At 37.9% G+C, this 13,552-nt stretch overlaps 1 protein-coding gene across 6 annotated transcripts in view; it reads left to right on the forward strand.

The window, feature by feature from the left end:
* Positions 1-13,552, forward strand: part of BTBD7 (BTB domain containing 7) — an 81,023-nt gene that overhangs the window by 32,868 nt on the left and 34,603 nt on the right. The window contains exon 4 of one of the 6 annotated variants that reach the window (XM_033850690.2): positions 1,974-10,725. The exons of the other annotated variants lie outside the window; for them this stretch is intronic. Within the exon in view, the coding sequence (XP_033706581.1) occupies positions 1,974-2,074 (101 nt within the window). The 3' untranslated portion in view covers positions 2,075-10,725. Of the gene's footprint in view, positions 1-1,973; positions 10,726-13,552 lie in introns of those variants that run through there. 6 annotated transcript variants of the gene reach the window in all.

Raw genomic sequence — 13,552 nt, forward strand, 5'->3', positions numbered from 1 at the left:
AGAAATAAAAATAAAAGCCCCAGTTAAATAACAATGTCAGTGACAACATGAATGAGAGAGACTATCAGAAGACATTATAAACATGAGTGAAAAAGTTAAGATTTCTATTACGTAAAGAATCTTTTAAAATCTTATTTTACCATTACCTGTGTAGTAATAGTACTAATTTTGTTTTATTACCATAATCAAAATGTCATCAAAATATTTTCTTACTAGTTTAAAACAAAAATTATTAGTAATAGTAGACTATTAGACATCAGAATATAGGAAAATATGTCACAAAAATAACCTAGCAGCTTGACCTACCATTCTTTCATTCTGTAAAACCAAATTTGTCAGAAAATGCCTCTACAGAAAAATTTAAAGGTTGCAACATTACCAAAAAGAGATAATAATCTCTATTTTCTCAAAATGGCTTTATTTTTTTGACAAGTTCAAATAATAAGAAACCAAAATGTACTGTGTATACTTTACTGTTTCTAAAAATGGGAAAGCACCCCTTAATGTTTTTTTGTTGCTGTTAAGTTTTTAATGGAAAGTAAAATGGTGAGCCAGTTCTTGGATCTTGGATAATACTTGATCTAGAGTTCTTTTATGTTAAGTGAGTTAAATTTTTTATATATATAATTTAGCTAGAAATTGTATTTTTTGGAGCACATTTAAAGCTATAAAACAACACTCCTTGCAGAACCTTAATTTTGGTTACTTAAAACAAGCAAAGAAATATTCCCTTAAATTTGGGTGTACATGGGCTTTCCTGGTGGCGCAGTGGTTGAGAGTCCGCCTGCCGATGCAGGGGGCACGGGTTCATGCCCCGGTCCAGGAAGATCCCACGTGCCGCGGAGCGGCTGGGCCCGTGAGCCATGGCCGCTGAGCCTGCGTGTCCGGAGCCTGTGCTCCGCAACAGGAGAGGCCACAACAGTGAGAGGCCCGCGTACTGAGGGAAAAAAAAAAAAAAAAAAATTTGGGTGTACATGACTCTCTGTTTCCTTTAATTATTCAAAATATAGAGTTTGGGTTATTTGGTGTTTTGTTTTTCGCACCCCATGTAGGCCTTATCTTTCTTCCATACCCATTATACTGTTCATACTAGGGTTTATAACAGACCATAACTTCAAGGTAATTTTTACCTATTCCCATGGGAAGGAGAATATGTAGTCACTTGGAGAGGGATTTTATATCATAAAGCTTAAGACCTCAGGCTCTGGTACCAGACAGGCTGGATTTGAATCATTTACTATCATGTTTTAACTCGTTTGACCTTATAAGTCATCTCTCTAAGCCCCTGTTTTCTCATTTGTAAAATAAGAATTGTAATGCTATAAGGTAGGTTTATGAGGATTAAAGGAAATAATATATGTTAAGTGATCTGAATAGTGCCCAGTACATAGTAAGCATTCAATAAATGTTAGCTGCTAAATGCTAATCATCACAACATACATTGTTCACTACCAGTCTTTTCTAAAACTAACTTTTTAAGTTTTAAAAAATAATTTTATAATTATATTGACTAAACCGCATATTGAGAATAGTTTACAGATTTTTTTTAAGTAATTACTGTTTTTAAGATTTTCTTATAATTTTATCACTAGTGAGTTGGTGCATACCACTTATCAAACTATTGTATCTGGCTGTTTGTCACTCAGCTCTCAGCCAGAGTTCTGCAAGCAGATTAAACCTATAATCCTCTGAGGCATCTATTATGTGTAATGAATTAGCATCTCTTCCATGCATCCAGCATGATACTAGTTACATACCATTTTGGAGAGAATTAAGAAAACAGTCACCGAAATAATTTTCTGTGTTCTATGATTCAGACGAGGACTCCCAGTTAAGAAAGGCTGTGAGACTAGATTGGCAACTTGAGGATAGGACCATATTGTTTTCATCTTTGTGTCCCCAGTGCCTGGGGCATAGTAGGCACTCAGTAAATGTTTATGAATTAATGACTGTTACCTTTTATTCCAAATTAGATTTAACTTTAAAAGTTAAAGCCCAGTTTCAAAAGGAGACAGATTCTATCGAAGGAGGCAAGACCTTGAGACAACGTATGCCCTTCAAGGTGGAGAGGTGATTTAATAGTTTTAAGAACATTGTAGGGCTTCCCTGGTGGCGCAGTGGTTAAGAATCCGCCTGCCAGTGCAGGGGTCATGGGTTCGAGCCCGGTCCGGGAAGATCCCACGTGCCACGGAGCAACCAAGCCCACGCGCCACAACTACTGAGCCTATGTTCTAGAGTCCGTGAGCCACAACTACTGAGCCCACGTGCCACAACTACTGAAGCCCACACACCTAGAGCCCATGCTCCGCAACAAGAGGTGCCACCACAATGAGAAGCCCGCGAACTGTAATGAAGAGTAGCCCCCGCTCGCCACAACTAGAGAAAACCCACACATAGCAACGAAGACCCAACGCAGCCAAAAATTAAATAAATAAAAAAATTTATTTTAAAAATTAAAAAAAAATAAAATAACATCATAAAAAGAGGCAATATAGGCAGACAGCCGGAGTGGTTTGGCAAGTAGATAAAAGGGAGGATTCCTGGCCTACATTGAGAATGTGTTTTATTCAGACAAGTAGGCAATCACTGTTAAGGAGGTGAATTAACAGGTAATGAGGCCTCAACTTACTGTGTGCCACCCTTTATTAAGCTCCCATGAATACATGAGTTAGTACTTTTTCATTTTGTTTCAGTGGTCCATCTGTCCTTGCATTAATATCACTTGCAACCAGGTGGCAAATCCTGACCTCTGCCCCCTCAATTCCCTTCTAAACACAAGAGACCTGAGGTTTATTTTCAAACGAAGTGAACTAGAGCGATTCCACATCTGGAGATAACGATAAAGAAGGGTGGGGGTAAGGCTCAAGGTTGAAACCTAGAATTATGTGAAAGCCTACAAACTAAATGGTGAAGTCATTCCCTGACCTTTACCTGCTCTGGTCCAAGCCCGGACAGATAAAGGACAGTAAATTGGGCTCCAGAAGTGGTGAACAGCCCAAGAGCATATAGACCTGTTTCAGGGTTTCATGATGAAATTACACAGTGAAAAAGCCAGCATACCTTCCAGTGGTTCTACAGAGAAGACTACAGTCAGCAAGCCTCCTTCTGTAAGAGCTTCCAAGTAGGTATTTACTGCCTCAGTCTTAAATATAAAAACCCTGGACATTTGAGGAAAGCTTCCAAATTGAGACAGAAATAATAACATAGAAGAAACAGACAATGAAGGGAGCAGAAGAAAAACGTCAGTAGAATCAAGATATCCTTACAGAAAAGAGCATTTTATTGAACAATGAGACATAAATAGAATGCCATAAAAGTAAAAACAGGAGCTTTTGGAAATGAAAACTGTAATAGAAGGATTGAAAGGGAAAGTTAAGAAATCTAGAAAGTAAAATAACAGAGAGGGACAACAGTGGAGACAAATAAGAAAACTAGAGTATTCATCCAGAAAGTGTAACATCTTAAATAATGGCTTTAGAAATATATACTAGAGAAAATGGAAGAGAAGACAGTATCTAGGAATAATACAATCAATATTGCCAAAGTGAAAGGGATTTCTATATTAAAAGTTTCATCCCTTTCACTAGAAAACACCAGGGAAAAAGAGAAGATTCTGAAATGATTTAGAGAGGAAAGAATTAGTTTCCATACAAGAAATAGGAATCAGAATGGTATTGAACTCTTCAGTAGCAACAACTGAATTACATATTGCCTTTAAAGAGCTGATGGAAAATTGTTTTAAACACAAAATTCTATGCTTAGCCACACTGTCAGTCACGTGTCAGGCTAAATAAATGCATTTTTCAGTCCTGCCTCGAAAAACTTACCTCCCGTCTACCCCTACTCAGGAAGTTACCAAGGATGTGTTCCACTAAATGATGAAGTAAACCAAGAACAAGGAAGTGTGGGATCCAGTAAATGGGATCTAACACCAGAAAGAAGAAAAGAAAATCCTAGGGACGAGCTGTATGTTAGGTGTAGTGGGCGTCTAGTCTAGACTGGACTAGGAGGAGGAGGAAAGGCTCCAAGAAGTAAATATCTGGGAAGAAATCAATTACCTGAACGTTTGAACATTAAGTGACAAGTGACATTGAAAAAGGTGTTATAGATCTTTTGGTACATTCATGAAGAATTAGCTATTGTTAATTTATAAAAAAATGAAGCAAGTGAGAAAAGAGGAAATTAATATTTGCCAGAAAAATTTAAAGTTACATATGGAGGAAAATGTAATTCTAGTATCCAGCCTGGCTCAGCAGTAAGTAGTATTTAAATAGTCATCATAGGGACTTCCCTGGTGGGCCAGCGGTTAAGTGCTTCCACTGCAGGGGGTGTGGGTTCAATCCCTGGTGGGGGAGCTAAGATCCCACATGCCTTGTGGCCAAAAAACCAAAACATAAAACAGAAGCAATATTGTAACAAATTCAATGAAGACTTTAAAAATGGTCCACATCAAGAAAAAAAAATAGTCGTCATAATTTGAACATTGAATTTTGGTTTAATAAAATTTCTAAAATTTTATTTTCATAAAATTTTATAAAAATTATAATAGAAGGAGATAAATACCAGAAGATACTAAAGTACTAAAAAACTGAGAGTAGTTGCCTCTGGGAAGCAGGACTGGTGTGGAAGAGAGATAGGGCAGGAGGTTTTATTTTTAGAGTAAGCTTTTTATTGCTAGGTACAAGACTTTCTAAATTATGAGCATACACTGCTTTGATTACAAAATTGATTTTTTATAATAAAGATATGACATCAGTACCCAGAAGAACCAGAGAGATCTAGATTGGCCACAATCCTGACGAACTGGGGGATTTATCATATCTATCAGGACTGTTAACTAATGAGATCATGCTGATAATTTTGGTCTACACAGGGCTTTTACTTTCCTCTCATTTGGTTATCTTGACAACCTATGAGTGTAGTAGGGCACAGAGATTAATAACTAGCCTTCTTCTAAGCTTGTAAATGATGAAGTTGTGACTCATACCAACCCTTCCAACCCCAAGCCCAGGAATTTGGGCATGGTGAGGCACGGGAGGAGTATGAGAACCACTTTTCGAGGATGATGGTGGGAGGCCACTGTGGCCTAGTTGCAGGAACAAATCAGCAGACTAGTGATTGAAGCATCAACTCAGAGGAGCCTCGGCTATAAGCCTGGTGGGACTGAACCGCTTGCAGATGGGGCTAAACACATATGTGGGGGAATTGTGGGCCAGCTGGAGATTTAAATACCTGGGTACATCACCACTCAGACTGCTTCAGAGCACTTCGCCAGAGAACAGAGGGCTTTGTACTGAGCGGGCCATTCTTTCCTGAATAGGCAAGTATTCCAATATCAGTTAGTTGACTTTTTCAGCTGCCCATAGTAAGGAACTCCTTCCTAATGTTGGGAAATTCCTCACCGTGTAGGTCTTCACAGAAGGCAGAGCCCACCTCCCAGTGTAAAAACCTAAAAGGTCGGATACTTGCTTTCTCAGCCTTCTCTGTGTTTAGGGCTTCAGCACATGACCTAGGCTTTTTCAGTCCAGAGCTGATGGCACAGAGAATCGGGGACTGTAGAGAATTCTTTCTGGAAGCAGGGTAGGAGCAGCAACACCAACACCTAGTGGAAAAGGAGAGAAGTCAATGACAGTGGTACCAGTGATGGCATTCACTGTCCAGGAGTGGTTTTGGCCATTGTCCCAAGGCTGCACAAGGTACTCACTGGACTGTTTCTGTGGTGTAGTACTCACTTGCAGCCTTCCTTTGTTGTGTTTTCTGAGCCTAATCTCCAACTTTCCCAGCAGCTCTGTACTGACAGTATCCTTTCAAATAAATTCCGTTTCTGCTTAAGCCAACCAGAGTTGTTTTCTGTGGTTGCAGCTTAGAAGCCTAGTTCATAACAGTACCTATATTAAAAAGACTAGTGTATAAAATTCCAAAATAGAAGACTAGGTTGGAAGAGCCTCAAAAGAAGGACCAGGTGTTTGATCACTGACTTTGCACAATGACCTTAGCATACGCTGTGTAAGCAGTTCTGAAAATGTGAGAACAGTGAGAATATACTATTGATTCATAATTTTTTTAAATAAAAATCCACTCTTTAGGAGAACTACAGGTTTTCTCATGAACTTTAACAACCCACAGGCCTACGGTAAGAACTTCTGTTTCCATGTCGTAAATACCATTGACCTCAGAACAAAATAGCCCAGAATTAACACCAACATCTACATGCATATTCCAGTCCAGGACATTTTACAGTAATATGCTTTAAACAGATTTATTTTTTCATATTGATCAAAACTGTATTTTTCAATCTTTGGAATATGAAATTTATAACTTTAGTTCCAAAATAGCCTCTGAAATTCATTGTCCATATTTTTAGGCATAATACATGTGATTATATTTTATTGGATTAAAAATCTAACAGAGAAACAACTGAAAGCAATGACCTAATTTTTTCCCTTAGCAACTTGGTCAGATTCCAAGAGTGTGTGACTTGAAATGAATGCAAAATAGCAAAGACTAACTGTCCCCACTCTAATCCATTCCTCCCTCCTCCCATCCTCTCCATTGTCCCCATGTTGACACTCTTCCTTCTGTCTCGGTTTGGTTGAGCTGACAGTTCATTTTGCTTCTGTCTGTAGTTATTTCCTCTTCAGCAGATTAGTCTGGATATACTTCCTAGAGAACAATGGAACTAAGTTAAAGACCATTATCAACAGATCAGAGTAGTAAATATAGGTTTCAGTTAAATATGTGACATAGATGAAGAATTAATCTCAGTTTCAGGAATGGCAGCTCAAAAGACTCAAGTTACACATCTCTAATCACAATAAAATTTAGCTTACAAAACTTACTCAAAATTGTAACATGTAATATTTAAAATATTTAATTGCACATTTTATTTTAGAACTTAAACCGTTTTTCATATAAACTATAAACTCTTCACCTCTGACCCTCTACTCACACTTTTCTTTGGTTTTGTAATATCTTTGACTTTGTTCACTAAATGTTCAAATTCTACCCTTGTCTTTAAGACCAAACTCACATGCTACTTCCCTTGTTTGGTCTTAGGCATTACAAATTACAAGTATTTTCTGCTTCTTGCAAACTTCTAAAACACTTTGATTATTCTTTTAGGTTTTTACATCTTCTGACTTATTTTGAAATTAACCTATATAACTGTTTCATTTCCTCTACCAACTAGTATCAACTATATTCTCTAAAGATAAGATCAAAATCTGGGTCATCTTTGAATCACCCAAAAAACCTAGCACAGGGCTTTGCTCCTGGTAGACTCTCAGTTATATATTTTGAATTATGTTTAGAACCTATGAAAACTGAGTAACTTTTTCTTTTAAAAGGGGGGAGGGGTATAATAAATGTTTAACCCTAGAAGTTGCAAATAAAATGAAAGCAGGGAGCCTCAATCGAGATAAATATGAAGTATTATTTATAAAAGTAAATTTAGATGTGGTCCAAATGATGTATAACTCTGTACTGTTAAACGTAGTTTTAAGTTAAATTTCAAGTAAAATTGTCTCATCAGCTCTTTACTTTGTTGGTCCATTGATATGAAATAGAATATCAATTGAATTTAGAATATTCTTGGAAGCCAGTCAAGGCTATTAATTTTTTGAAGCCAAAAAAGTTTAATCCAAGTATAATCTTACCTTTTGTGCTAATTATAATTTAGATCAAAGAATTAATTATGTATCTAAAATCTCACTAATAAAAACATATTTACAGTAATAATGCAAATATAATTCAAAACGTTAAAGTAACTTGGAAATTCTTATTCTAAATCAGACATCTTTTTACTTCTTATTTATCCTGTTTTTTGTTTTGTTTTGTTTTTGCGGTACGCGAAAAATGGCCCATAGAACTTTCCCTATGGTACGCAGGCCTCTCACTGTTGTGGCCTCTCCCGTTGCGGAGCACAGGCTCCAGACGCGCAGCCTCAGCGGCCATGGCTCACGGGCCCAGCCGCTCCACGGCATGTGGGATCCTCCCGGACCGGGGCACGAACCTATGTCCCCTGCATCAGCAGGCGGACTCTCAACCACTGCGCCACCAGGGAAGCCCTATCCTGTTTTATTAAAGGAAAATAAAATTGTAAAGGAGTTGCCATTTTCTTGTCTATTGAAAGTAGAGTGTTTATTCACCCTTATTTTATATACTTAGAAGACAGTGAGTGTAAATATTATGGCTTGTTACATGACTTTTTGAATGTAAATGTAATATACACCAGGCACTTTACAGTCGTAGCAAGTGTTATTTTAAAATACATACAGTTTATTTGAAGTCTATCAAATGTCTGTTCCTCTTCATTTAAAATTATGCAGGGTTTAATTAGAAGCCGTTTCTCAACACTAAGCGCGCAACCTTTTCTCTGTAATACTGAAATTCCAAGGATGCCACAGTGAAGGGAAATGAAATAGAGGAAGATTGGTTTGGTTTATTTCCCCCAACCCAAATTGTGTGTTTATTATAGTCAGTGTCTGAGCAATTGGATTTAATTTGAACTTTATAGATATTAATCAGATAGAAGATGAAATGCTATACTCAGGTCAGTATAGATATGAACACAAAACTTTGAACAACAGTACTATTTCTCTGAGATAAGAAAGAGCTGAGCATTTATATTATTTAAAGAGTATGTTGAATTCTGCCCACTTGGAGGTAGCAGATAGCATCTGCAGTGTATTCTGAAACAGATACTTGATTTCGGGTTAACTTTTTTTTTTTTTAATTTTTGGCGGTACGCGGGCCTCTCACTGTTGTGGCCTCTCCTGTTGCGGAGCACAGGCTCCGGACGCGCGGGCTCAGCGGCCGTGGCTCACGGGCCCAGCTGCTCCGTGGCATGTGGGATCTTCCTGGATCGGGGCACGAACCCATGTCCCCTGCATCGGCAGGCGGACTCTCAACCACTGCGCCACCAGGGAGGCCCAGGTTAACATTTTTTGAACACTGTTGCTATACAAGATGCAGTGCCAGGGAGAAGAGAATTACAGTTTTCAAATGCCACTGTGTACCTAGCAGGCACTTCAAATATGCTGATTCATGTCATCTCCCATTTGCTCAGAGAGGTTCAGAGATAAATAGCAGTGCCCAAATTTAATGGTATTTTATAAACAACATTAGATGAGGTTAGATCTGTGTTCTAATCCTGCCTCTGCCACATACTAACCATATAAATTCTGTCTGGGTTCCTCAGCTTGAGCTCGTTTATTCCTCTTCATAGAAGTACAGGCACCAAGCACAGTGCCTGGCTCACAGTTGGGCTTTAACAAATGGTTTTAAAACTGGATTACATTAACTCTTAAGTAGACAATTTCTAAAGATAAGAATTGAGTTATTTTCCTTACACATAATTTGACAGTACAGTTCCAAGTCTCCGAGGTCTAAAAAAATTACCAGATTCAGACTTTTTTAAAAGCAATGATGCAATTGCAAGAAACATCCAATGTTAGATGGCAAAACAGAGCCATTCCAAAAAATGGTCCATAGAACTTTCCCTATGGTGGTGGGCTATTTGGTGTATACTCCCATTTTGCTTTGATTCAGTTATAGTTCCCTTTTCTCTTAGAAACACTAAGAAAAACGGCCTAAATTGTGGCCTTTTCCTAAAGCCCCAACTTATTTTTATTTTTCTGACTCTGCCATCGTCAGATTTTGACCTTCCTCTTATACCTTCTATTGCCAAGGAGTTCAGAAACTAATGCAGTCTAAGATGCAGGTTATACCAGTACAAGGAAAATGGGATTGGGAGAGGGCATTATTAGTGAGTTAGGAGGGGAAATGACAGGAGGAAGAACCTCTGTATTATACAAGTATCCTGGCTTTTCAAACTCAGTGTTGAGATACATAGTTGACGTTTCTGCCTTAAAACCAAATATTGCACTTAACTCCTAAAATATCCAGAGTAGAAGGACTCTGCCCAGATACAAGTATTCTGTCTACTTCTGGTTTTAAAAGTGGCTGCAGGAAACTATTCCAGGAATTAAGATAGATTAAATGTTTTAGCTATTACAGTGTGCAAAACATTGAGCTAAGCCCTTTTTGTGTAAGACCTCCCTTAATCTTTACAGTAGCTCATATGGTAGCTTCTATCATCCTGCCTGTTTTAGAGATGAGATGAGTAACTTACATTGTTACTTCCCCAAGGCCACTTCTATTGATCAAAAGATGGACTTCAAAACAAGAATTTACCAACCACCAACTCTATATACAGTAGCTAAGCTTCCTATGTACTTTGGTTTTTTGGCCGCCCCAAGCAGCATGCCAGATCTTAGTTCCCCAACAAGGGATCAAATCCGTGCCCCCTGCAGTAGAAGGGCGGAATCCTAACCACTGGACGGCCAGGGAATTCCCTATACTTCGTACTTTTAAAAAGTTTGTAGACAGTGTGTTTGGTAACAGTCATAAGTAAACCATTCCTTGTAACAACTTTAAATTTGAATGAATTTATTTCAAAAGCAGTGTATGCTCATTGTTGAAAAAGGGAATCGTACAGAAACATAGCCTAAAGTGTATTTTCACCTATTACCACTCCTTTCCCCAAATCCTTATTGATGACATGATTTGAACAGTTTGAGTTTCCTTGCAAACCTTTGCATGTGTATGAGTGTGTGTGTGTATTTCACATGCATATCTTGTTCTGTTGTAATATAATAGTACCATACTATACATGTTATCCTGTGTCTCGCTTTTCTACATACTTAATAAACTTTGGGAAAATTATGTTGTTACATAATAGTTACTTTATTTTAATAACTGTATTCTTGTTTGTTTCTAAAAATGCAAGGATGCCCTGGTTGGATATTCAGATAATAAAAATAATACAAAAGGTGTTGAAGAACCTTCAGAATCACTACTCAGTGAAAAACACTTAACAAATAGTACCTTTTTATAAATATCTCCTGAAGACTGAATCTGAGTTTGGAGTGTTAATTTATGAGCCTGCTAAAACATTCAGTGAATATAAACTGACTAGAAAGTTCTTCCATCCAGCTGTTTTTTCTTATATGTAGATGAAAAGGAATATCAATTCCTATTATAAATTAACATGGGCTAGCCTCACTAAATATGTCTCCACGAAGTGGGTAGCTTTGATATATTAAAAGACTTTGAGCTCTGGTTTTGTTCTCTCCACTGAAACATGCCTCATACTTAGCACTGATGTGTCCATAAGACTTTGAATAAATGTTTTTACGTGTCGAAGTACTTGAAGGTGAAATAGCCACACATCTGAAAGTCATGCCAGAAAACTGAAAACACTATTTGCACAGTTACATGGCTCTGTTTTTAACCATGTTCCTCTTCAACCATAATAGACCCCTGAAGTGGGTTTGTTTTAATACTAAGTTTTCACTGTCGGTGTTCCTTCCTAATGAAGTTTACATTAAAGAACAATGCTGGAACTTCCCTGGTGGTCCCGTGGTTAAGACTCCGGGCTTCCACTGCAGGGGGTGAGGGTTCAATCCCTGGTCGGGGAACTAAGATCCCACATGCCGTGTGGCACGGCCAAAAAAAGAAAAAAAAAAAAAACCAATGGTGAATTTTGGAACCTGATTCACTAAACTATTTCTAGAAAATACGTGGGCATCACCTTGGTTTTCTAAACCTTGATATCTGTCTGAGCTTGTATCTAATTATGAGAGGTTCAGAAATGTATGATTAAATAATTTCTTTGTTATTTTTATGCCTCATTGTAAATTCTAGATTGATAGTTTTTTGTTTATAAGTGTAAAGAAAAATATTAAGTATCTAAAGTCTTCAGTGGTGTGAACTCCCCCTCCTAACCTAGTTAAATAGAAGGTAGCAAGTACTAAGTTAAATAGTAGATAGATACAGTGTCGTAAATCTGTTCATCATGATAGGTCTGTAAACCTGAGAGAACAGCAGCTGCCTGGGTTTTCAAGCAAATAAAGGTAACAATGGGACATTATGGGGGGAGGGAGGAATGTAACCTGTTGATTCAAATGGATCCTTGGTATAGAATTAGCACTGTGACTCCTATACTTTATTCACTTAGCAAACACTTATTGACCTCTTACTGTATGCCAGACCCTGAGAGTAGAGAAATGAATAGGATAGTCCAGTGGTGAGTGCCAATAGGCAATTCCAGTGTCAGTGCCCTAATAGAGTAAAGCACTGAATGGTGGGGAGCACATAGGAAAAAGAGGAGCCTCAACCCTCAATATAGGGAGTTAGGGAAGGAGGGACAGGGAAGGAGGGACAGTATCAAGAAGAACTATACAAGAACTTTACAGGGAAGTGACCTGGAGAATGAAAGGAGTTAAGTAAATAAAGGTTGGAGATAAAGAGGCACATATCAGGCAGAAGGAACTGCAGGTAGCAAGGCCTAGAGATAAATGAGAGCAAGGCACTTTGGCTGGTGGGAAGGGGAGGGGTTGCAGAGATAAGAGAGGTATGGGATGGAGAAATGAGGCTATAGCAGCCGGCAGGGCTGTGTAATGAAGAACTTGGTATACCATGCTGAGACTTTTGGCCTTATCCTGAGCCTGTGGCCTGATTAAATTTACATTTCTGAACGCTCTCTTTGGTTGCAGCATGCAGAGACCATAAGAAATGTTCCAGAAATAGTGTTTTTATTTTAAATGCATACGTTCTTTAAGCAGGTAAAATCTATTAATTACGCATCAAAAAGTACTAATTCTTTTTAAAAAGTTCCTTACTCTATTTATTCATTTATTTAGTAGAATTTTTTGAGCACCTATTTTTTGGCCAGGCACTGTGTAAGCTCTTAGCTCACGTTATCCTCTGTGGTAGGTATTAGCTCCATCTTACAGATGAACTGAGGCTTGAAAACATTGTCACCTGGGTTTACAACTAGAAAGTGTTAAGGCCTAAATCTGAATCCTGGTTTTTCCACCTCCAGAGCTACTCTTTCCCATTTGAGGCGGAGAGGGAATATGATCTCTGTAAGAAGAAATCATCCGTGAGGTACACTGTTTCAAAGGGAGAACACGATTATATTGAAGAGATAAAAACCAGTAGATATCAAAAAGTTTTCTGAAAGTCATAATTACATTGGCTCTACCCCAAGAGCTTTGGACTTTTCCTTTATTATGATAATGGAATTAAGGATACTAGCTTACTGTTTTGTTACTAGTGGGAAAATGGTTTAAGAATAATAAACATGGTATAGGTATAAATGGGTATTTTTTGTTTTTAGATAAAGAGGCATACACTTCTGAGTTTTTCACGTAATAAGTACTAGGATTATTTTTATGTAGCATTTTAATAAATGATCTGTGAGAGAAAAGTGCACATTTAGGTTGTCACTGACCCTTTCTGTTCCCTTTATGATCTTTGACTTGCTCTGCTGTCTTAAGATTATGCTCCCTTCCTACCCTCTCCTACCCCCGCAAATCCCCATACTTGCTTTTGAATTAGAATACACCAGAACGGTGGGGGCCCTCTTCAAGGGAACTTAGTTATAGTAATAGCTGCCATTTATTTAATGTTTATCGTATGTTAATGTGCTAGATGCTGTGTGTATATTTTCTTATTTAATCCTCAAAATAACCTGATGAGGGAGATT

Source organism: Tursiops truncatus, chromosome 2 (genome assembly GCF_011762595.2).
Source record: "Tursiops truncatus isolate mTurTru1 chromosome 2, mTurTru1.mat.Y, whole genome shotgun sequence".
Taxonomy (NCBI): Eukaryota; Metazoa; Chordata; class Mammalia; order Artiodactyla; family Delphinidae; genus Tursiops; species Tursiops truncatus.